Source organism: Typopeltis vanoorti, chromosome 2 (genome assembly GCF_054136105.1).
Source record: "Typopeltis vanoorti isolate ZY-2024b chromosome 2, IOZ_Tvanoo_1.0, whole genome shotgun sequence".
NCBI lineage: Eukaryota > Metazoa > Arthropoda > Arachnida > Uropygi > Thelyphonidae > Typopeltis > Typopeltis vanoorti.
Genome location: NC_143550.1, coordinates 77,807,540 through 77,834,267, shown reverse-complemented (window position 1 = coordinate 77,834,267; position 26,728 = coordinate 77,807,540). Strand labels below are relative to the sequence as shown.

Below are 26,728 nucleotides of genomic sequence, written 5' to 3'. Positions count from 1 at the left end.
TGTGTGTTTTATTCTACAGTTCACATGTGAGAGCTGCTCAACTTTTATTTGCTTTAAAACTTTCTTATATTTCTGATAATGTTAGTCTTGATAGGTAACAGATTGATTTGGAGGAAAATTGTAGATCGGAAGTTACTAATGATGGAAATTTTTTATGTAGTACTATCATATTCTGTATACCCCTTGAAGGCATATCAGGAATTTGATGATGATGATGATTATTAGTCACTACACTTGATTTACTAAAAAATGTAAAGAATAGCAGATATGAGAAAGAATAGACAGGAATAAAATACTTTCAGTACTGTAAAATGGATTATGAATAATTTATATATGTGATATTATATGTGCTCTTGTGTTATATGTGTCTGAGGGTGGAGTGAAGAATACATGATCCTATAAACGCTAGATGTTAATATTTGCAATTGTGGTGAGTATAATTTAAAAAAAAAACAAAAAAACTTATGAGTAGATGGAAAGGGTTTGTTTGCGAAATATAAATCACCAGAAGCCACTATAGTGCAGATGCAAGAAAAAGTAGCTTTTTTTAATCACTGAATGGGGTACAGAAAAATTTGTAGTTTGTGTAATCTGTGTAATATATTTGTCAACAACCATTGGAATAAAAACGGAATTACCTAATGAAACGTCTTTTCTCACAGGAACTATTCTGCATAGACTCGAGCAAAATTGTTTGTTATACTGCCAAACACAGCATCAAACTAAAACAATTGTCCCAACATTTGACCAAATTTTAAATTACATAAAATACGTTTGTTCTATTGCATTTGAAATTTTTGATGTCATTAAGACAGATCACAAATGCCAACTTCAAAAAAAAAAAATTCTACTGAAAAAGTTGCAACAAACATGCCTCATAAACTCTGTCTCAGTGAGGCTGCCCAACATGGGAGTGGCACACAAGAAAGTGGCAATAAAATTCTACCGAAAGGGTGGCTACTAACATGTCATGAAAACATTGCACCAGATCGGCCTACCCACATGACATGGAATCAGCACACAAATGGTAATGACAAGTCCTGTTGGAGCGATAAATGTGTGAAACACTTCCCAACTTGAACGTGAAATATTTTAAAGATATATATAATTGCATATTTGTGTACTTTTCCTGAATTTATCAGTAATCATGGCAACTTTTAAAACTGTTTATTTTTATTAAAGAATTTGAAAATCTTATATGTATAAATAGGATCCTATATATAAAATTTACCTAAGAAAATTACTTACTTAATTGGGATGTATTTTCTTCATGATGAACTATTGTCTTCTGGGACTTAAGATTCTGCTTTTTCTGATATGCTAAAAAAGAAGAGAATTAAATTAAAACATTAAATGTAAAAATAATTTAAAAAAGCACAAGTAAAATACTTAATTTATTTAGGTATAGATTTTGCTGAAGTTAGCAAATTAAATTTTGTCTTTGCTGAGAGTTGGATTAGAAATAGTTGATCAAAGACCAGAAACCACAGACATCAGAGTTCTGCAAAAAATTAGAGGAGAAGCAGATGTCATCGGCACAGCCATACTTCAAATGATTTTAGAAAGGAACCCAACATTGTTAGCATCCAAAAAAAGCTAATATAAGGTGGTATGGCCACTTAAACAGAAACAGAGGAAAATCTTCCAAAACAGTTATTTGATGGCAGAAAAAAAGACCCCTGAGGATAAATAACCAAGATTTGGGTGAATTGTAGTAGTTAGTAATTTTTTTAGAAAACCCAGATGTTGGCATGTCCATATTGGAGATTGACAAATAATAGATTATTCATTTAATTTCCAGTATTCTGATCACATGTTTTTAAACATAAAGTGAATTTATTAAAATAAACAACATAACCCAACAAGTTTCATAAGTTGTCAGACTTACATCATCAGGGGTACAAAACTTCTATAAAAGACTAAAAAAAAAAAAAAAAAATTATTATACATAGCTGATGTTATCAGTACTTCAAAAGTATATATGAACAAAATGAGATCAGGAAAAAAACATTGTATTAATTACAATATATTCAATGGAATAATGCTAGTTGTTGCTGTTATGTTCTGTGGTTGTCATGTCATGTCCAAGGTTGTTATGTTTAATTCAGCAATTCCCAACTTATTTTAATTCCGGTACCCTTTTCATCTTGATAAAAAAAAATTTTTTTGGGGACCCTGACGATTTTTACTGATTGTAAATAAACAACAACAACAAAAAAAAAAAAAAAACATTAATAATGGAAAAGCAAATATTAATTTAAAGTGGTAGTAATTAATGCGAAGGATTAAACTTCTTCTTTTCTTTCAAAATTTGGTTTAATTTTGCACATCTGAATTCTAATATCAGGAGTAGCATCCAACTTCCTTTTGTGTTTTGTTTTTGTTGCAGAGAAAATCTGCTTTCATACAATTATGTGGTACTAAATGACAACAAACAATGAATTGCCTTCTTGAATAAATTTGCACTATATTTGATATTCTTCTTTTTTTAAGTCACACCAAAACTGGTTTAATGACACTTTCTTAAATTTAACTTTTATTTGGCTGTTAGATGTCAGATCAATGAGCTTTTCATATTCTGAAGTAGACAGTTCCTATGGTTTTTCTTTAATATTTGGAAGGATTAAAAACCCAGTGGTTATTGTCATCTTTTAGTAGAGGTAATGTATTCATTTAATGCCACATTTATTGATTTTAGATATCAAGTAATTTCTTATAGAATTTCCTCATCAATTTCACAGTTCAATTCCTGTAAAAAGTCATTTAAAGTTGGAAATGGATCCATATTATTTTTTTCAACAGCTATGGTCCAGTACTATAACTTTTGTAATAATGAACATTATTTATGTTTTGTGTTGAAAATATTAATTTTTTCCTTGAAAGGAGAAAGAGAGGGAAACATAGTTCAATTTTGTGAACGTATCTGCCCGATAAGCAATTTGACTGAACCATGAAACGTTTCTAAAGTGATCAGCTAATAGAATTTGTCATTGTGTAAGACTATGGCGAGCTCTGCTTGTAATTCAAACAATTTGACAAGAACTTGGCCACACGACAGCCATCTAATTTCAGTATGTACCAGCAAAGATATATATTGGCTGCCCATATCTTCGCATACAAGGGTGGTGTGAAATGTTCTCAGCCTAACAATGAAAAAACGAATTTATAATTTCAAAAAAAATTTTTTTTTCAGCATAAAATTTTTCAGCATAATCTTCCTTAAGACTAATACATTTATTCCAGCGCCATTATCCCATCCCTGTAGTGGTTCTGAGTAAGATCTGCAAAATACCCCCCCCCCCCTCTACAGCTGCAATCGCCTCTTGATTCGAAGAAAAATGCTAACCAGCGAGGAAGAGTTTTAGTTTTGAGCCAAATCTGAGGAATAGGGTGGATGTTCCAACAATTCATAGTGCAGATCCCTTAATTTTCCCATTGCCAAAACACCTTTGTGGGCAGGTGCATTGTCCTGATGAAGGATGACTTTTTCTTCTGCAAACCAGGTCTTTTCTCACACATTTTTTTGTCTGGTGTGGTTAAAAGATCAGAATAATATTCCCCGGTTATTGTTTTATCCTGTTCAAGATAATTAATAAACACAATGCCTTTCTTCTTCTTTCACTACACGTTATTCCCGCTTCCTATGCAGGATCCGTGTGTTACTTAGATGCGACTTCTTGTTAGTACCACTCCCAACTGACCTGCCACTGGGGGAAGATATATTTTGACTGTAGTAGCGTATGTTCACGGGGCCAGGTTGCCTGCTTGCGGGATGAAAAACGCCAGATAAACTGGCAGAAAAAACCCTACTGTCTGCACCCAAGACTGGCTATGGCTGAGGAAGATCCTCAAATTCCTCATGTCTTCGATGGTAATCGAACCTTGGCCACTCCTTCCCCCAGTCATATGGTTGCGAAGCGCAACAATGCTTTTAGCATTCCAAAATACCAATGCCTTGACCTTTCCTGCTGATGGAACCAACTTTGTCTTCTTTGGTGCTGAACAACTGGCTTCTGTCCACTGTTTTGACTGCTGTTTGGAGTGTAATGTTGAATCCAAGTCTTATCCATAGTAATAAATCGATGCACAAAATCAGTTTTATTCTTGTTAAGATGCTCCAAGCACTGTTCAGAGATTTTCATACTAGTGCGTTTTTGATCTGCTGTGAGCAAGCATGGCACCCATCTTGCACAAAGCTTTTTCATTTGCAATTATTCATGCAAAACATATCCTAAATGTTCTTTCGAAATGCCTATAGTCTCAGCAATTTCATGCGCTTTGACTCGCCATTCATCCAATACCATATCTTGCACTGATCAATGATTTCTGGTGGTGTTAACTTTTTGGACATCCTTCACATGGGTCATCTTCAAGGCTGGTACAGTCATGTTTAAACTTGGCAGCCCATTTCTTAATTATCGAAAACGAAGGAGAAGAGTTCCCATAAACTTTTATGAAAACTTCGAATGAATTTTTACAAAGAATTTTATCGCACGATACTCAATTTTATCCATTTCAAGGGATATAGACAACACTTTTTCTTCAAAGACAGCTGTATAAAACAAACTACTTGATAAAATGACTTGCAGTTTCGTATGGATGCTTATGACAAATAACTTAGAATAAAAAAAAATCTTGCTGGTAGTGTTGCCATCTATGGTCGAGGAGGAAAACTTTTCAGACCACCCTCGTATAATTTCGATGTTGTAACAGTAGTGTTTTCACAAAGTTAATAATTTTTACTGCTTCATCTCAAATACATGTTAAAAATGAAAGGGTAATTTGAGGCAACCAGTGCATTTCTATTGAAAACACAGTAACTCTCATATGCGTTTCAGCACCATTAATTCATGTTACTGTCCCTTTCACAGGTCATATCATTGACTTCTCACCATCGCTACATACATTGACATATTTTTCCCAACTCATTCCACGCATCTTTATAAAATCATCGATACATTTAAATATCACTTTACCTGTTGTATTGGTTGATAAATTTTCACAGAGTAACATGTCTTCTTCAATAGAATTGTTATAGTAAATAACAAACGAAAACTGATAGATTTGCAATGTCCGTTGTCTCGTAAAATTGTAAAGGGTACTCGTCATATGATTGAAGTCTTAAAATAAGTTCCTGCTCGATATCCTCAGTCATATCATGAATTCTACATGAAACTGTATTATTTGAACTAGAAATTTTATTAATTTGTTGATAGGATTTCTCATCGAACATACACTGAACATCTTTGATGCATGATTTTGAGAGTTTCAGAAATTGTGAGTGGTATATGGTAGCTTTCATTTCCAGTATCCAACAACGTTTTCAACATAAAATATTTATTTTAACACTTTATGTTGAACATTTAAGTTTTTTTTCAAGAAATTTGTCATCTTTATTTTTATATTTTGAATGGTTAGTTTCAAAATGTCTGTGCAATTTAGCTGGTGCTAATGAACTATTTGATAAGATCTTATTGCATAATATACATACTGCATCAGGAGCCTCAAGATTTCCTGTGATCATTAATCTGAGTTATAAATAACTTGAGTCGTATTTACATTTTTTATGACTTAGCAGTGTTTTAGTATTGGCAAACAACACTTCAATTTTCCTTGATTCATCTGCTTGAAAGATATTTTATCAATGTGTTGACAAGATTACTCAAAAAATTTCATAAGTAATGCTAGTGCCCCTTGAATTGTATTTTTGTCAGTATCTGCTTTACCAGTCTCCTTGTCGCTAGAAACATGTGACCTGCTTGCTAATTTTTTTTTTTTTAAAAAACTCCTTTCAACTAACAATCCATGATATTTTAATTTGGGATATACACATTCGTAATATAAATTTATATGATACCCACTTTATTTTTATATGAAAAGTACATAAGACATCACAAAATGATTGCAGCACAAAACACCATTCATCTATGATTGTACACCTGCTCATATCAAGAAAGCTTTGGTAATATGAGACAGAGAGAAAAGGGCCTCAGCTCTTTTATATCATCATATAGCCAAAGGCTACCCGTTTTCCCTTTTCACGAGTCTCATGCAGATGAACAACCAAAAGACCAATTGAAACTAAAGCACAAAGATGACAAAAAATTTCATAAGTAATGCTAGTGCCCCTTGAATTGTATTTTTGTCAGTATCTGCTTTACCAGTCTCCTTGTCGCTAGAAACATGTGACCTGCTTGCTAATTTTTTTTTTTTAAAAAACTCCTTTCAACTAACAATCCATGATATTTTAATTTGGGATATACACATTCGTAATATAAATTTATATGATACCCACTTTATTTTTATATGAAAAGTACATAAGACATCACAAAATGATTGCAGCACAAAACACCATTCATCTATGATTGTACACCTGCTCATATCAAGAAAGCTTTGGTAATATGAGACAGAGAGAAAAGGGCCTCAGCTCTTTTATATCATCATATAGCCAAAGGCTACCCGTTTTCCCTTTTCACGAGTCTCATGCAGATGAACAACCAAAAGACCAATTGAAACTAAAGCACAAAGATGACTGATACCCAGGTGGTTAGCCTTATCTGAGTTAACTGCCTTGAATTGGCTTTCGGCATGGGATTGCTCTCCCTTCAGTTGATCATAAGACCACATTGAATTAAGAGGATGGAACCATTTAAAAATCTTCTCATAGTAAAAATTGACAGAATTTTATCTTCCCCTTGTGAATATTGCATAATATGGGTAGTCTATACCACCTAGCCAAAAATTTGATATCTCCTGGAATGCTTTCTAAATATGAAAATCATCTGATTGAACAATAAAATATTATAAAGCATTTGTATGTTATATTGCTGGTTATCAAATCCCTGTTTCTTCCTAACCTTCGTAAATTGTATTTTAATTCATTAATTATAAAAATCAAAATTCTCTTCCCATTGCAGTGACAGGTAGTGGGTATTGCAAAAAAAAAAAAAAAAGAAGAAGAAAAAAAAGAACCTTGTCTGTTGTAAGTAATGAAATGCTCAATGCATTACATAATCTGTTCCAAATATGCGGGGTGGCAGTAGAATGCATGTTCTACTTTCCAATCGGTAACAGATGTCACAGATTGGATATCTGATGTTAAAGTAATTCCATTTGATGGTGTTGACTGGAAGGTGATATGTAATTCTCCAAGCAAGATCCCTTTTGTTAGGGTATCCTTGGAACTTCAATAAGTTATGAAACAAAGTGTTGTTGTCAATACCCATCTGTGGAAGTTTGTGGTGAAAGAGTTTCAAGATTTTTTAATACCAAATTTTACTTTTTTTTAATGGAAAGAATGTTAGTGCAGAATACTGTAGCAGGCTTAGAGTTAAGCACAGAATATTGTCATATACAGGTACAATCTTAGCTTTTGGACATTTATAATCATTTACTCCAAACAAGGGAAGACAAAAACCCAGTTAGTACTGGAGAAGGTCTGCACATGTGTGATGGATCTGTAACATTTTATGGATTTTTGAAGCTCTATTGCTGACCAAAAAAAATTGCACTGGCTTACTATATAATTACTTATCTTTACAACTGAGCTGGAAAGATTATGGTTTTAAGTACTGTGGCTTTAGAAGGAAAGGGAAGTTGCCCAATTTTCCAGTCTTCTATATAAGTTCTTGAACTGGTAATATTGGGTAAGTGGAGGAGGGAATTCCAAGTATAGTGAAGGGTTCTCTCTCTTATGGGTTATTCCAAAAGGAATGCCTCCAAGATCCCAATTTTCAAAAATTTTTAATTTTTGTCTTGTCTGCATTAACTTAAAGATACAAAGAAATTATATTATTGGTTTAATCCTTTATTCAAGTGTAAGCAAATAAAGTTTGCACCTGAAGTAATTTCAGGACTGGACAACCCCTATATTGAAGCTAATGACTTCACATCACTTAGTATCCCATAATGTAAATTCTTATGGATATGTATAATGCTATGCATTATGGGAATAGTCACTACCTAGACCAGTTTTGACCTTTATTGAGGTCTCATCAGTGTGGAGCCAGACCTAGAAGTGATACCAAAGTCGAAGTAATTCAGAAGTCATATTTTTATATACGAGTTGACAAAAGGTGTCGCACCTTATTACTAAAATATTCTGGATTAGAAATAGACATTGGAAGTTTTTCCACTTGGTTATGCTTATAAATTTAAGATACCAAGAAATTATATTCTTGGTCTGGGTCTGGCTCCCACTGATTGATGAGACACACAACTCAGCAGTTATTAACCTTTACTCATACTGTTAGTCTATTGAAGCCTTCCTGCAGGATCTCTACATCACCTTCATTTACCGTTGCTCTTCCAAGTTTAGCATCATCAGCAAACAACTGAATATTTCCTGTCAAATCATTTCTTATATCATTGATATACAAATTAAACAAGAGGACCAAATATTGAGTCCTGCGATATAACACTGGTCACTTGCCTTCTCCGTGACTCATTTCCTTTATAAACCACTCTTTGATATCTATCCATGAGCCACCTTCTAATCCAAATCAGATTCATAATCCTCATTTGCTCCAATTTATGCAATAGAGTTCTATTCCTTAAAGGTACCTGTGGCATAATTATAAAATAACAAAATTACACAATAACCACAGTAGATATTTCATACGGAAAATAATAGTACAACAGTGTGTAGAAACAATCAGCAAATCAAAAACAGGAATACAATGTATATACAATAATCGGTTTACCGATTAAAAATGGTTGCCACATGCTAGATGTTAATATTAATAAATAATATTAAATCCAATTTTGATGTTTACATAAAATGAGAATCTTCCAAACTTTTAGGAGAAAGAGATAATCATTGCGATTCAGGTTAGGCCAATTTTAAAAGGGCTTCACAAAATTTCTCATCTGTTACCATGTACAAAAGGCAAACTGTCACCTTCATCTTTAGCTATTATTTACCAGATCCCTTGTGAATGTAATTTTATATACTTTGAGCATACAGGCCATTTTGTGGGAAAAAAGAATTAATGAATGTCAGTACTACATTTATTATGTGAAACTTCAAAAGTCTGGTCTGGCACAAAGTAGTATTGACACTAAACACAGTATCCTGTGGGATGAAACTCATCCTCTCCATAGAAGCAGTTTTAAATACCAACATCTTTTCAAAGAAAGTTGTGAATCAATTTTACATCACCTGAATCAGAATAATTGTCTCTCTCTTTCTCCAAAAAGTTTAAGAGATTCGCATTTTATGTAAACATCAAATATAGTTTTAATATTATTTATTAATATTAATTTCCAGTATGTGGTAAGGATTTTTAATTGGTAAACAATTGTTGTATGCATGAACCTTGTATGTTCTTTGATTTGCTTGTTGTTTCTACACATTAATGATGTACTGTTATTTTCAGTATAAAATAGCAATTATTACTGTAGTTATGTCATTTTGTTGTTTTAATAGAGTTCTATGTGGAATTTTGTCAAATGCCTTTGTGAAGTCTAGCAATATCACTGAGTAGCCATTTCCCTTATCCAACTCCATAATCACTAAATTATAAAAATTACTAAACTTGGTCTGGGTCTGGGTCTAAAACTACCCTTCACAAACCATGTTGTCCCTTAGAGAGTATCATATTCCTATCCATCCAGCGTTGAATTCTGCTTTTCACAAATTTATCCAACACCCTAACCACCACTTTTGCGATGCTGATTGGCCTATTATTTGCTATTTCTGTCTTGAAGCGTCCTTTATGCAGTGGGAATATTTTGCTCATTATGTTCCATTGGCACTTTCTCAGTACTGAGGCCTAAATTAAACAGGCCTTTCTCAGTACTGGGGCCTAAATCACCCAATCGCTTTGAAATGTTGGTCAAAGGAACTGATAATTCCTCTTAATACATGAGCCAATGTACTATCTAATCCCATGGCTTTGTTTGTATGGAGGTTCTGCAATATTTTAAGTACCTCTGTTTTTTCAATCTGTATTCTCCCATCAGTCAATGTCACATCTGACATTGCAGTGTTTCCACCTAGATGGTACACCCCCTGCAAAATGCTCACTTACCAATTCAACTATTTGGGCTGTTACTTCCCTACCATCAGCAATTTTTAAAGCCATCCTTCCATCCAGTCATCATTCCTCCTTTTATTTTCCACAGCAAAAGAAATCTGAAAGTATTAGGATTTCACTACATTTGTCATGGTATTCTGTACTTCCCCCCCTATCTTCTTGAGGGTACATATTGGAATTTGATGATAATATTTGAGAGATTAGGAGGAAAATAGAAATTGAATTACTCTTCTGTTAGAATTAAACTGTATGCTTAAGGAGGAACTCAAAAGAGCTCTTTTGCTATCTCATTTTAGCACCTTCCCTCACCTTCTAGGAATCTCCTACTCTTATTATATAACAATATTTTCAGAGGAAGATTTTCTGGACTCTTGGCATAAGTCAGTTATTATTGCTATTCCAAAACCAGGTAAGGGATCCAACACAAGCTAATATCACCCAATCACTTTGACTAGCTGTCTATGTAAGGTCTTGGTAAAAATGGTAAATGCAAAGCTCTCTTCTGGTATCTAGAAAGCAACAAACTTCTTTCCAACACAAAATGTGGCTTTCGTAAACACTGATCAAACTTGGACCATTTGGTCTGTTTAGAAACATGCATAAGAGATACTTTTCTGAAACAAGAGCATGTGGTTTTAGTGTTCTTTGACATTGAAAAAGCTTATGCCGCAGCCTGGAGATATGGTATATTAAAAGACCTGTTCAATCTAGGTCTGAGGGGACATCTATCCATTTTTATTAAAAACTTTCTTTCCAGCAGGGTATTCCTCAAGGTTCTGTTTTAAGTGCGACCCTCTTTGCTGTTAAAATGAACTCAATCACTGAACAGCTGCCTCCTACAATAAGCAATTGCCTTTTATGTCAATGCCTTCACAATTTATTATTATTCTTGCAATATGAGGGTCATTGAAAGGCAACTCCAACAAGCAATCAATTGTGTCTCTTCCTAGGCTCATTATCATCGATTCAATCTTTCAGCAGAGAAGACCATCTGTGTGCACTTCTTCTGGAAATGTACCCTTCACCCCGATCCTGGTACCCAGTAGCACGAGAGGCCAAATTTCTCGGACTTTGACAGAAAACTAACATTCTTTACACACATTTGTCATCTTCAAGAAAAGTGCAAAATTGGATATCTTCTACACCCTATCTTTTACTGAATGGGGGTGCTGATTGAAGTTCTTTACTACATATTTATCATGCACTTGTGTGCTCAAAACTTGATTATGGATCCCAGGTTTATAGTTCTGCAAGGAAGAACACACTCTAGTGGTTGGACCCTACCCATCATCAGGGCATCTGAATAGCTACTGTGCCTTTCGCATATCACCCATTCAAAGTCTTTATGTAGAATCAAATGAACCCCCTTTATTACCCAGATGAAAATATTTGTTGCTCAACTATGGCCTAAAAAGAAAGTCCCTTCCTGATAATCCTACATGGACTAGTCTCTTTTCCCTACTTCACAAGGCTCATTGTCACACACACACACATCACTGTCACTTGTCCTTTTGGTATGTGCATCAAAGAAGCTATGGCTATCGGCATTAATAACACTACCTGTATGATACAAAACAGCATCCCCGTACATACAGGCTTACACCCCATCTTGCAACCTTTTAGTCAACCACAAAAGTCATATCCCTGTCTGTCTACCTTCAACTGTTTAATGCCCACGGAACAGTTTACTCTTATTTCTCAGAGACCTCTGATCAATTCTGCTGTTTCCAAATCTCCAACCAAATCCCATTTAATTGCAGTAATTATACAGCAGAGTTGTGTGCCATTCAGCTCGCACTTATACATATAAAAGAAAACTCTTACCAAAAGTGCATAATTTATACAGATTCTTTAAGCTCTTTACAGGCTATCTCTTCCCTGGTGTATAATTCACACCCAGTGCTTGGTGAGGTGTTACACCTGTTATACACACATGTTGATGTTCAATTTTGCTGGATTTCCAGCCACATCAGAATTAAGGGAAATGACAGATGCGGCTGCTAGATCAGCTCATTCCTTCTCAATATCTTGTTTGACCATTCCATATACCGGTTACACACAAATAACGATTATGGTTTTCTTGACAAAATTGCCAATCTTCATCAGAGACAATATCTTACCTTTTGTATGTTTTAGCGCAACCTTGGAAAATGCTTAATTTTTGAATTAATTGATATTTTGATAGGAACTCTTTCCTGTCCAATGGTTGTTCATCTGACATTGAAGTCTATGGGTGACTGTAATGGACATACCGATGTGTGAATAGGCATCTTGTCTCCCTGCGTCATTGTTATGCAGGATCTTTAAAGGAGGAGAAATGCATCTCGCTGGTACCTAACCTAACAGTTGCTGACGGGAAAATGCAGCCGCATATCTAACCTAACCTAACAGTTGCTGGCGGGAAAATGCAGCTGAATACCGGTGTACCGCTCACGCAAAAATGCGTCTGCTCCTGTAGTCCAGTCTCCCGTAGACTGCCATGTTAACGAGCCACCCGTTGGAAGGGAAAGAGTTCGATTTTGGAAATGGATTCATTCATAAACAAATAAAAAGCTCCAATTTTTATGAGTTGCGCTGTTATCATTGAAAGGTAAGAAATTGCCTGATATGCTACGTTTCACATGTAAAGGGGAATGATTCCAAGTAACTATAGCCCAAATAATAAAATCAAAGTTAAAAGCCCAGTGGTAGTGCTCCTAGCAGAGAGCATTAACAAACAAACTGTATGAGATTAAACCTGAAATTAGGCACCGGCAGTCTAGTCAACTTCCACTTATGTGCAAGGAATGCAACACTTGTCTCACCATTAATCATATTCTGATGGAGTGCTGGTGCTTCACACAAGAAAGGAACTTTCTTGTGTGAAGCATCTTCACACAACTAGGCCAAATGAGTAATGGCATCATTACTCATTTGGCCTAGCCTTATACACTCAGACAAATGCTGTCAAACTTGACAAATTGTATGATGTTTTTAAATTTCTACAAAAAATCAACCTTTACAAACACATTTGACTAATTTTATCTATAAGTAGATCCCACCTCAATGACCTAAATTTTGTACATACACATTATCCTATTATTTATCCTTGACTATTTATGTACTGATACAACTTTGCTGTAATTTTACTCATGTATATACCACATTGTTCAGTTAAATTTTAGTACATAATTATTATTTAATAAATCACCTTATCTATGTACTGCTGTAACCTCCAACCCTGTGTACTACTATGGCCTTAGATGTGGCTTTACTTATATGTGAATGCTATACTGCTTAACTTGATCTTTGTACATATATACTATGTTAAGTTTTCCTCAACTACTTGTGTGCTGCTCTAGTTTTAACTGTACTTCTTTCTCTTTATATATAAATGCTGCATTGTTTAATTTAATTGTGTGCTTATTACCTTGACAGTTGTAACCTCTGATCCTGTGTACCACTGGTTTTGTTTATATGTAGAAGCCACATTGTTTAATTTGAACTTTTGTACACACACACATTGATTTTTATCCTTGATTACCTGTGAACGACTAACTTTTTAATCTCATGTATTGTTGTAATCCTTGCTGTAATTTTATTTATGTGCATTTAATATATTGTTTAATCTTATACAGTTTTGGTACATTTTTCATTTACATTTTTATGTACTAATGCATATATGATTATTTTGTGTGCAGCTGTGGCCTCTGACCTTATGTGCAGCTGTAATTTTTGCTGTAATTTTATTTATATGAAGATATTGTATAACATTGTACATTTGTGTATATATATATATATATATATATATCTTTATTCACTTTTTATTTACTAATGTATCTTTGACTATCTGTGCACAGCTGTAGCCTTTGCTTTCATTTTGTCTATGTGCAAATACTCTTTTGCTTAATTTTTTGTAACTTTCTTTAAACCTTGTGTACTGCAAACTTTTGTTATGGTGCAGTATGGCTGTTGTAGTCTTTCTGCCAATAAAACATAAACCAAACTTATCAGATTAAGCTTGGGATCCTACAAAAATCCCAAAAGAAAGAAGTGCACAAATTATTTTAAAAAGTTACATCCTAGCCTAAAGAAATTAGCAAAAAAATTGCTTTATCATGTCATACCACTCTGGATATATAGGGTCTCTAAAATTCACACACCCTGTACCCCCCCCCCCCTTTCATCCAATAGTAGATAACATAAACAGCCTCACCTACAAACTGGCTAAACATTTATCCAAATCACTTTCTTAGCTTACAGGCAATAAGGTCAAGGGTCTATGTCAGAGTTAGAGTTTCTATTTTTAAAAAAATAGAAACTCTAACTCTGACATAGACCCTTGACCTTATTTAAGTCACATTTTCTACCTGACAATTGAATTATTCAGATTCACCATTGCAGATTATTTTGTATGGAAAGAAAAAAATATACAAACATATTGCTAGGTGGGACGGCTATGGATTCCCCTACTCTAGCAAACTTCTGTATGGAGCATTTTAAAAAGCAAGTACTCAATGCAGCCACACTAAAAACCAACAGTTTGGCAGTGCTATGTTGATAATGTGTTTGCTGTTTGCCCTCATGTTGACACTTTGGATACATTTTTGGCATATCTTAACAGCCAACATCCTAAAATAAACTTCACCATAGAAAAAGAAAGTAATAACAGTCCTCCCTTTTTAGCTACACTAATGACATGACTTCTTAATGGCTCATTATCCTTCTTCCTCTACAGAAAACCCACTCATAGTGGAAGGTATTTACATAAACAATCACACCACCACCCTTCCCAATGCATCCTCAAAATACTTACTCGCCAAGCTAGGGCTGTTTGTTCAAATGATACAGCCCTTAAAACTGAGCTCAGGGACCTTCCCAACACCTCTTTAGCCAATGGCTACATCCCATATAAAATAGATGAAATATAACATGCATTCCCAGCCCACGTCTCTCTCCTACATCAAACACATGGAATCACAGCAAAACCATTCTCATGCCAATACCGACTTGCCATACAGATGATCTTGGATGAAATTTTTGTGTTCAAGGTGGATATTAACTGATCTACCAGTCTGTCCAAAGTATACTAAACTGCAGGCACAAAGAACTTGATACACTCCAGTATGTTCAAGAGGATGTAATCAATCTTTAGGAGGACATACAAAAGTAGCTAACTGAATGAAAGGTTTAAAAGTGGTATGGAGATCACATCTGCACAGAACTTTGGTTATTTTTTCTGATATATCCTGGGATGAGAATGGTTTTGCTATGATTTAATTTAGAGAGGTCCAGATATTAGGTCTTAAAATGATAGTCTTCCAGATCTTTGGTAAATTAATACAACCAAAGATCTGGAAGACTATCATTTTAAGACCTAATATCTGGACCTCTCTAAATTAACTTTGTAGTTATCTGACCACTGGTATCAGTTACAATTTAAATTGTTTCTACAATTACTTAGTTTTATGCTGTGCCTATCATAGTTGGCACTGTGCTCTGATGATGCTGGGTAGAAAACCAGCATCATATTAGCAAAATATTAGTAAGTTTAATAAATGCATTTTTTTTTTATGAATAATCATTATTAATAATTATGAATGATTATAATTATGAACGACACCTAGGCCTTTATGCATGTTAGTTAAATTATTAATTAAAAAAAAAAATCCAGTTTCCTTAGAGCAGTTTTTTGACAAATTTATATTGTGGGCATTTCCATTTATGTTACCAATGATAATCATTTCATTATCATTCACTACAATTTTGAGTTAATTTATATAAACTAGTATTGGTAATTGGAAGTTTTTTTTTTGTTCTTATTATAGGTGTTGGAGGGAATTTAGTAGCTGTTCAAGCAAGTAGAATATCAACATATCTGCATCAGAGGTCCAAATTAGGCACACTTCCTCCAAGTGATGACCATATGTGTATAGATCCTTGTTCTGCATTTTTTAGTAAAAGTAAATGTGAAATTATTTCTGTTAACTAATATTTTGTAAGGAATTTTACCTAATTGTGTAATTAAGAGTACTCTTATTATGAAGTGCAGAACTAGTAAATTGATATACTTCTGTATAGAACTGCCAACCTAGCAGATAATTTGATCCATTATTGCTGCATTATTAGTGGAAAAGAATAATGAAGATAAAATAAGTACAAGATCTATTTTATACTCTGGTATATACTTCTTGAGTGTATATACCAGAAAATGATAAAATAATGTTTTGTTTTTTATCGATTTATTTTTTAATTAATCTTGATTTATTGTATAGTGTCACTAATTTTTGTCATTTTGTATTTGTTGTACTTGAAATCACTGTGGTAACATGTGCCCATTTTTGTACATGGAAAATCTCAGGCCATCTAAATACTATGGCTAGGTTGCTAACTCCTGCTTTATTATACAAATGATTCCATTTTCTTGTGAATTGTTAAACTAGTAAATCTGATTTTATAAGTACATCTAAAAAAAGTAAATTATTAAAAAATAAGTAACTTCAGCAGTTACTGATCAGATTCTAAATAGACATGCAGTATGAACAAAGATTTCACTATACTTTAAAAAAAAAAGCATTCAGATATTTCTTGAATGCTACTATTCAGAATGGCTGTATTAACATGTAAAACGTATAAAATTGTGTGGAGACAGAGATCTCAGAAATATCAAAGTTGCCATTTCTGCAGTAAATGAGTCTTGAAATGGTATCTTTTTTTTGTCCATTTTTATCAGTTCTATTTTGCTCCTGATAGTATTTTCTAGTTTTTAGTTCATTTTGAAGATAATCAGTACTGCATTCAGGCACTCGAGACATGCTTATATGAACATTATGATGATTGCTATACCCATTCCTGAGCACTTAAAACAACTTTAAAAAAAAGAAAAATGGTCAGAAAATCAAACCAACAAATAGTACTATATGCAAAAATGGATTTAAAAAAAAACTGGCCATAAAAATTAATCTTAGTCCAGTAAATTCTCAGACCACACATAATCTTATCAGTTTGGAAAAACTTACAGAATACCAAACAGTTGGTTGGATAACAGCTGCTTTTTATGTTTGAAAGATAAAGAGGTGGGGGTGGAAAACTCATCAAATTCTTGACCTATACTCTTAGGAGAAGGTGTCCAGGATCTTATAATAGTACCACATGAAAAGTTACATCATTACTAACTTATCAACAATTTTCCTCCAGATTAGCCTGTTATCAACATTCTAATATTATGCGATCTTATGTTTCTGTCTTCTAAGGCACTTTTTACTGTATTAATCCACCTACATCTTGGTCTTTTTCCTGCCATCCTGGCAAAGATCACTTTTGCTAAACTTTCCTCTTTCATTCTGTTTTAGTAAACATACCACCTGAGATTAGATTAGCTCTGCTAACATATTCCTGAATGCTAATAATGGCAAGTTTCTTCCTAATATCCTCATTTTTAATATGATACTGCCATTGATGAAACTAATCTTTCTCAGGACTCCCATATCTGTGGTCTAGTCTGATCAAGAGTTTTATTTCTAACCCAGCTCTCAGATCCATAAGTTAAAATTGGTTTAAACACTGTCTTTTATACAGCTGGTTTAGTGTTTTACTAATCTATCTCCTAATCCATATAAATTTATTCATTTGACTTTATCAGCTTTGCTAATTCTGCTGTATTTCCAAATTTAATTTGCCATATTCAAAAATTGTGCCTAAATAGCTGGAATGTTTTACACTTGTTCTATAGGTTCTACAATGAGAATGCAGTTGATGTTTTCAATGTTTCTGCCTATTTCCATTGTCTTTTTAATGTTGATTTTCATACAATTTATTTACAGCAGTTATTCAATTTGTTCAGGGAATCCTGTAGACTTGTCCTGGATTATTTAGGAGTATAACATCATCTGCATAAAGTAAAGAGCTGAGATTAACATCTCCAATTTTGATATCGGGTTTAATACCACTTTCTTTCATCATGTGATCCATACAGATAATGAATAACAGAAGGGATAATATACATCCTTGTCTGACACCAGATTTGGTATCAAACCATCTTACTGTACTTCAATTCTAACTGCTGACTTGCAACTCAGATAAAGACTAAGTATTGCTTGATATAATGCCCCATTGACACCATATAACTGTGGTGTTTTGAATGTCTTTCCTCTTGGCACCTTGTCATATGCCTTTTCCAAATTTACAAAACTTAAATAAAGATCCTTGTTAAATTCCCATGATTTCTTCTCGACTATTTGTCATAAATTGAAAATTTGATTCTGACAACCTTAAGGAGTGCTTAAGGGTCAAGGCTGGATAATTGGGAGGTGACCTCCACATTGCCTTTTTGGGAATGCAGAGAACTGACTTGATCTGATGTTCACTCTTCCCCTTCTCATAGCACACCTTTTTGAGTATCTCTGGATACTGGATGAACAAGGATGGACTGGCATTGGGATATAGTTGACCAAATTGTATTCTTATTGGCTTAAACCATAACTCAAAATGACGGCACAACACGATGGAATTTCATGCTGGCTGGGGCGTCACCCAGTTAAACAAGCTCCCCCTGGTTGATTGGCACTATCAATGGAAAAGAAATGGAAGTAGCAGAATTGGATAAGTACCAGATCGACATAATATATCTCTTACTGAAAGAAAGAAAGAAGACAAATACAAGTAACATCTTTCTAAGCAACAAATATAAGATGTTATATTCAGGAAATAACAATCGCGGAAAAGAGTAGCTATAATATTTTAAACCCTATGACCATGATCTTCTTGAATGGCAGGCAGAGTAGAGTGATGTGATCAGAATGGGAAACTGGTCAGTCAGGCTTATTTGAACTTATCGTCCCACAGAAAGTTCTAATAAGGAAGAAGTGTTGGAATTTTTCAAGACATTAGAGAAGGCAGCTGACACAACAAAAAGGAAAAGTTGGTCCTTATTGGAGATCTAAACAGCAGCATAGGAAATGATTACCAGACATATAAGAATGTTTTGGGCAACTTTGAAGAAAAGAGCAAAGCTAATAATAATGGTAAGCACCTGCTAGATTTCTGCTCAGGACATGGACTAGTCATTACTAACACAATATTCCAACATGAATATGTGTGCAAAATGCACATTTGTGCATGGAGAAAAGATGCAAGGAATAAGAAAAGTCTAATTGACTATGTTATTGTCAACAGCGATGTTTTCCGACTGGTTCAAGACCAAGAGTATATACATAGGATTTGAAATAGGAAGTGATCACCATTTAATGTTGAACAGGATGAAATTGAACATCATATCGAAAAGAAGGGTGTGTAAGAAAGGTTTGAAATGATTCAAAGTTAAACAGCTATCAGATGTTAATTGTAGACTCAAATCAAAACTTTCTGACACACCCTTCTTTTTTATGTGTGAAGTTCAATTTTATCCCGCTCAACATTAAATGGTGATCACTTCCTATTTCGAATCCTGTATACTCTTGTGTCCTGAACCAGTCAGAAAACAACTCAAGAAAAAAAAAATTAATCTGTTTTTGATTTTAATGATACAGTTTATACATATTCAGTTCATTATGAAGATTTCACTTAAGTGACATAAATTTAAGCTTACCATAACATATAAAAATGTAAACATTTGAATAACTTCATGCTCTTCTAAGTTTTCTTATGTCTCCAGTTATTGTTTTCATTTGCACTTTTTCATGTTCTTTGTGCTCAGGTTCCTGCCATACATTAAACATTGTTCTGATACATAATTTGCTAAACATTCAGTTCACTGTCATGAAGAACCTTTCATTGTTAGGACCTATGGAAACTATAGACATTTCCATAGTTCTTTGTAGTGCATCATTTCGTTATAGAAATGTTCACTGTGGTGCACACCTTGCATTTTATCTTTTTTTATCCTCAAAAATTTAGCCCATATGCCAACAGACTAACGATTTTTCTGTTTTGATTGTATATATAAAATGAAACTGTTCAGGCCACTTCAGACCTCTGGTAAGCAGGGAGGTGGTCTCATACTAGGTGATCTACCACCTAAAAACAACTACAACCGACTTAGTAGCACAAATGTTTAAGCTTACAGCTAACAGGAGATTTAGAACTGGCATGAACTATAGGAATCTGTCTAATCAGAATGAAAATTTCACTGATCATTGATATCTTGTGATTTCTAAATTTGGACATGCACACTGACTATAACAGTAACTTTTGCTTTCTTAAAGTATAAAATGGATTAACAAGATTTCCCATGGTTTTGTTTGCTATCCAGTGAATCATAACCAACAGAATGAATTTGAGCAAGATTCTTTTGAGCTTGACTTTAATCTGATTGTGAGGAGACATAAAACTGACTACTAGTGAAATATTACTGCTTTCATTCCATTTTTTTACTGACTCAGTGAAGTCAGCTAGGCATATGTCATCTGTTTCATGTGCTGCCCTAGGCAGGTAGTTTAACTAAGGCAGTACATGTGTCTCAATTCCAAGACAGAAATTTTGTATAGAATAAAACTCTTTGATGTGTGCCACAGTTATTTTGATCTTAAGACTATAAGCAAAGGCTTGTAGCAAAGATGGGTGGCTTTCATATCTGGTAGTTTTCATAGTGACATCACATTTTTGATCTTATAATGTCTGCCTTTCCTATCACAGCAAATCAAGATTTTCTAAGAATTAGATTGTTCAGTCTCTTAAGAAGAATATGAGTTAGGCATAGTTTTATTCTGCTTAGATACTGTGGTAATGATGATCCTGTCATCATTACAGGAATCACAGATTTTAATACTGAATTTTTTTTTTAGTCTGACTCATCCATAAAAGATTGTAAACCCTATAGTACATTAGTACCATATGGAGTGGGAATTTTTTTTTCTGTTAATATTTTTTTATGCATTTTGTACTTTTTATATAATCTAGAAACCTTTACAAGTCTTGACAGGTAACAGATTGATTTGGAGGAAAATTGTAGATAGGAAGTTAGTAATGATGTAAATTTTTCATGTAGTACTGTCATCCTGTAATACCCCTTGAGGGTACATGTCAGGAATTTGATGATAGAAACCTTACTCTTGAAACTAGACATGGAACTTTTACAAGCCACTTCAGGATACCAATAAATGGAGAGAGGTTGTCTTACACTGGGTGATGAAATTCATCTCCTACCTAAATATGATCACAAACATTCGTGCCCATGGCTGGATTTCAACTTGCAGCTTGTTGGTTAGAGAGCTGATATGTTAACCACTCTGAGCCAATCAGGCCTGCAATATATATATATATATATACACACACACACACACACACACACACACACGCTTGATTGAGAAACAGTGGTACAATACTTCTATTCAGGGAATTATAACTGAACATCTTATCAGAATTACATTTAGCTACTGCACTGATATTGTTCATGGCACAAACATAAAGCCATGGCTGGAAACGTCATTTTGTGCTCATGGTACAGTTGCTCTGGCATTGAGCCCACGTGAATAGAAATATTAAAACATTTGTTGAGTTTATGCGACTTTTGTTTCTATAGGAAACAAAAGTTGCATAAACAAAAAAAAAGTCATATTGGGTGATTCAGATGGATGTTTTATTTAGAAGGGGAGCTGCTTGTTGGTTGCTCTTCTAAGCATAACAGCATGTTCTTTTCTCTACTTCTCCTGCATCTTCACTATTCTGTTTTCCAGACCACTGTCACTAGAATCCCAATGCCCTACTGCCATGTTTGCTGTGTAATATGGCTAGTAGACATCCAGAAAGGAGGATCCTGGTAATCTTGCACTACTTTCGTCTCTGCTTCAGCAAAACTGGCAGTCCTGGATGGCCCAGCCAGGATCAGTTGGCTAGTGGGCTTGCCTTGCAAGTGCCAACAGTGTTGCAGTAAGGCTCCTACCCCATGGTACAGGGAAGGTGCTCAAAGTTTGCTGTGGTTGTCAGTATAGCATCTGGGATAGCCCTGGTGTTCCACTCCTGAGCATAGTCATTACTGCTGGTCAGTGGGCATCCATGTGTGGCTCTGTGGTGAGTGGGAAGCTCTGGTGCTGAACCCTTTGAGCATGAATTTTTCATGCGTTGTCACAAGGCCCAAACCAAGTAGACACCACAGATACATCATGATAAAATAATTATGAAAACCATATCTGACACCAGTATAAATGTACCACTGTTTCTCATCATCCATATTACAGATGAAAAGCTGATAGGGGAAATGTCACCCTTCTTTATTCAGAAGAGTTTAGGACTAGTAGATTGAATTCTTCATCCTCAAAGTTTTCAGAGCCTTCACAAGGTCTGATATCGTAAATACATCATATAACAGACGTAAGAAACAAAACATGTGACACCACTGTAAATGTACAATTGCTTTTCACCATCCATGCAACAGGTGAAAAGCTGGTAGGGAAAATATTACCCTTCTTTATTCAAAAGGGTTTGGTAGGACCAGCAGATCTCCCAAAAAATTTAAGAAACTACATTCTGGTGATATCCCTTTTGAAACTTCATGTCAGCTACACTCAAAAAAACTATTGAAAGTAGTCAGTGGATGGTACACCAATTGTAATTCCTCATAAAACACTAAACTCTTTTAGAGGAGTGATGTCAGAGCTTAAAGATCAAGGAGTGACAGATATGAGGCACATCCTGATATATAGGGATGATCATCTTTACTTTTAATACACTTAAACCCAGGGTGTCTCAACTGTCCTATTGCTGTACATATCCATAATCCATTGAGTTGCTTTAAATGTCAGAAAAATGGGCATGTTCAAACTGCCCGTTATAGCTCTACCACTTGTGCGACGTGTAGTAGTAAAGAGCATAATAACAAATCTTGCTTTGCAGAGAAAGCTAAATGTATCAACCACTGTCAGAGATCATCTAGCCTACTTCCATCCATGTCAAGTTGGAAGGATGAAAAGAAATATAAAAGATAAAAACAGAACAAAATATATCATATTAGGATGCAAAGAGGAAGCTAGTCACCACCATAACAACCATCCTGAAATCCTCTTATGCTGAGAAGTTGGCAGTTAAGAAAATAACAGCAACTCAAACTTGAATGTCTGTTTCACTATATTTGAACTTTATGATCATGAGTGCTTCTCTCTTGAGTGCATCAGTCACATGACTTACAGTCTTACTCAAAATGGTCCCATTCAATAAGAATCCACTTGTCAAAAATTATGGCGGGAATATCAATGAAAGATACATTGGACATCCCCCTACAGAAAAAATGGATGCTTCAGTATTCACCAGAAGTAAATTAAACTTACCAAATGATTCTGACACATCAGATAATGTATTGAGCATTTTTCCAGAGGAAGAGATGGATGCTGGCCACCTATACTTCCCAAAATCAGTTGATAAATAAAAACCTGACAGAGATAAACCCTCAACCTCTCAGAAATTGTTCAAGTCTACAAAGCCAAAAACAATAGGAAAATTTTAACAGTAGAACCGTAATGAGTTTCTCTAGAATAATGTCAAGATTCTTCTGCAAAAATACAAGCCATTCTGTTTCTGCAGGAAACATATTAAAACCAAGTGAGAATACCCACCTTAAACAATTTCATTACTGTTCATAAGGACAGAACTGAAGATGGCCCTGCCCATGGAGGAGTAGCTATCTTAGTTTGCAGTCATACTCCTTTCCATCATGTCTGGCTTAAAATTGCTCTGAAAGTAGTAGCATTTGCCTCCCTTTGGGATTTCTTACACAGCATGTTGCATATAGTTACTACCAGGTTATGAGTTAAATGAGTCTGAGCTTGACAATCTTATATTGAATCTGCCTCAACCCATATTTCTTATGGATGACTTTAATAGACATAACACAAATGGCTAGGACATATCATTGAGCAAAAGCTCACCCATCATGACCTCTCTCTCTCTTAATAAATCAGCATATGCCTACCTGCTTATATTCTGCAGTAGATCTTACTCTCTGCTTCCTTGCCATTTTTCCAATGCTCATGTGGAATGTTGAAGAGGACATATGTGAAAGTGATTATTTTCCTATTATTTACACTGTCTTCACAGAACCATGCTATGTCTTCACAGCCTGAAGATATAGCATATTAAAAGACTTTTATAGCCTAGGTCTCAGAGGACTCCTTTGCATTTATTAAAAACTTTATCTAGCCAAGTTCACCAATTAAGAGAAAAGTGTAGGAGAGTACTCAATCTACTTTTGACTCTATCCTCTACTGAATGGGATGTGGATTGATCTTCATTAGTTCAGCTTTATTTTGCACTTATGTTCAAAGCTGGATTATGGGTTTCAAATCAAGATTATGGTTCTGCAAAGCCGAGTAGACTGCGATGTTTGGATCCCATTCTTGATCATAGTATACAGATATATGCTAGTGCCTTTCATACATAACTCATTCAGTCTTTATGTTGAAGCAGATGAACTGGCTTATCACTTAGATGGAAACAGTTGCCTCTTAACTATGTTCTAAAAATAGTCTCTTCCAGAGCATCCTACATGGACTGGTATCTTTTCTCTGCATTTGGTGTTATATTTTTTATCCCCATTTTATTCTGTCCTATTTTATCCCTTAAATTTAGTATGTGTGTTAAAGAGATTATGCAAACTATTGGCATGAATGTTAACAACATTACCTGCACCAAACACACCATTCCTTCATGGCAGGTTTGCACTCCATCCTGTAACCTCTTCCTGTGCCAGCTAAAAGTAAAGTGCAAGAGAACATTGAATTTCTTTTGCACTCTATTTCTCAACTTTATCATATCCAATCAGATCCCTGTTCATTGCAGTACTTATATAGCAGAGCTGCATGCAATTCAGCTTACACTTGTGCATATAAAAAAAAATTGCAGCCAAAAAGTGTATGATTTATTCAGACTCATCGAGTTCTATATAGGCCATCTCATCTCCTATGTCAATCCACATCTGGTGCTTTCCAAGGTTCTGCAACTGTACAAATTTGAAGGTCCTTAATTTTAATGTTCATCTGTGCTGGATTCCCATCCGTATTGTAATTGAGGGAAATGAGACTGCAGATCCAGCTGCCAGATTAGCTGATAATTTTTTTGCATACTATTTGTTAGTCCCATATACAGATTGCAAACAATTTATAAGATCAGATCTACTAACCCAGTGGCAGGAAGCACTGACAAATAAATTGCATGTGATTAAGCACTGGAAATCTAGCCACTGTAGAAACAGAAGAGAGGAAGTTGTTCTTGCTAAGTTCCACATAGGTCACAGTTATTTATCTTACACATTCATACTTACTCAGGACTGGTGACCCACCTATGTGTGAACAGTGCAACATGCATTTTGCCACCACGGAATGGCAGATCTTAACAGACTCGGACAAAAAGTTTTTAAAGATAATTAATTTACACACACATTTGATTGTGCATTCTATTTATATGTAGATACTGGTTTGGTTAATATAATTTTTTAAAATGTTTTTTGTGCATAACATTGATATATGCTAATTTACCTCTTTATTTACCTTGAGTACTGCTGTGACCTTTGGCTTGGTGCAGTGTGACCTTTGCTATCCTTACACCAGTAAACCCCCCTAATTAACCAATCAACCTTTACCAAACAAATCACACAGTCATCTTGAATACAATTTCTTTCCTTCTGAGGATTTATTCTATTCATCATATCAAGCTCATTAATAGTTGGGTATAGTGGAAATTTGATGTAATGAATTTTTTTTTTTTTTTTTTTTTTTTTTTTTTTTTTTTTTTTTTAAGAATAGCATTGTCTATGTTGAGGTGTTTTTTTTTTTTTTTTTTTTAGTTTATCATGGTGAATAATTTGTTATAATTGTGTTTGGCATAGTGACAGCTAACTATATTAATGTTTCCCACAAGTACATGCATAATTCTAAAATATTTTCAAGTAGCTGTATACATTTTTCTCATCATCATCATCAAATTCCTGCCATGTACCCTCAAGGGGAGTACAGGATATGATAGTACTACATGAAAAAAATTACATTATTAATTTCCTATCTACAATTTTCCTCCAAATCAGTCTGTTACTTGTCAAGACTCCAACATTATCAGATCTTATATTTCTATCGTCTAAACACTTTGTACCGTATCAATCCACCTATATATCTTGGTCTTCCTCTGGGTCGTTTTGCTAATCTTTCCTCGCCCATTCTGTTTAAGTGACCATACCACCTGAGATTAGCTCTGCTGACGCATTCCTGGATGCTGACAATGTCAAGTTCTTTCCTAATATCCTTGTTTTTAATATGATATTGCCATTGATGCCATCTGTTCATGCTTATAATCTTTCTCAGGACTCTCATATCTGTGGTCTCTAGTCTTTGGTTAAGTGTTTTACTTCTGACCCAGCTCTCAGATCCATAAGTTAAAACTGGTTTGAATACTGTCTTGTATGCAGCTAATTTAGTGTTCCAACTAATTTCTCTCTTATTCCATATGAATTTATTCAATTGACTTCCCACCATACCAGCTTTGCTGATTCTGTTGTCTATTTCTATATTTAATTTACCATCTTCACTTCAATCGTGCCTAAATAGCTGAAATGTTTTACTTGTTCCACAGGTTCTCCATTCACAACACAGTTGGCATTTTCAATGATTCTGCCTATTTTCATTGTCTTTGTCTTTTTATTGCTGACCTTCATACCATATCTATTACAACAGCTATTCAATTTAGTCAGAGAATCTTGCAGACTTGTAGCGGATTTATTTAGAAGTATAACATCA

At 34.5% G+C, this 26,728-nt stretch overlaps 1 protein-coding gene and 1 long non-coding RNA gene across 6 annotated transcripts in view; one reads left to right on the top strand and one right to left on the bottom strand.

Annotated features, from left to right (window-relative positions):
* The window catches only part of LOC150109197 (uncharacterized), a 181,142-nt gene that overhangs the window by 103,431 nt on the left and 50,983 nt on the right, over window positions 1–26,728 (bottom strand). For all 3 annotated transcript variants that reach the window (XR_016550237.1, XR_016550235.1, XR_016550234.1), the window contains exon 3: window positions 1,249–1,320. This is a non-coding gene — a long non-coding RNA (uncharacterized LOC150109197). The remainder of the gene's footprint in view (window positions 1–1,248; window positions 1,321–26,728) is intronic.
* Window positions 1–26,728, top strand: part of LOC150109198 (solute carrier family 41 member 1-like) — a 145,539-nt gene that overhangs the window by 110,346 nt on the left and 8,465 nt on the right. For all 3 annotated transcript variants that reach the window (XM_090411959.1, XM_090411940.1, XM_090411950.1), the window contains one exon: window positions 15,845–15,979. In XM_090411959.1, the coding sequence (XP_090268085.1) occupies window positions 15,845–15,979 (135 nt within the window). The remainder of the gene's footprint in view (window positions 1–15,844; window positions 15,980–26,728) is intronic.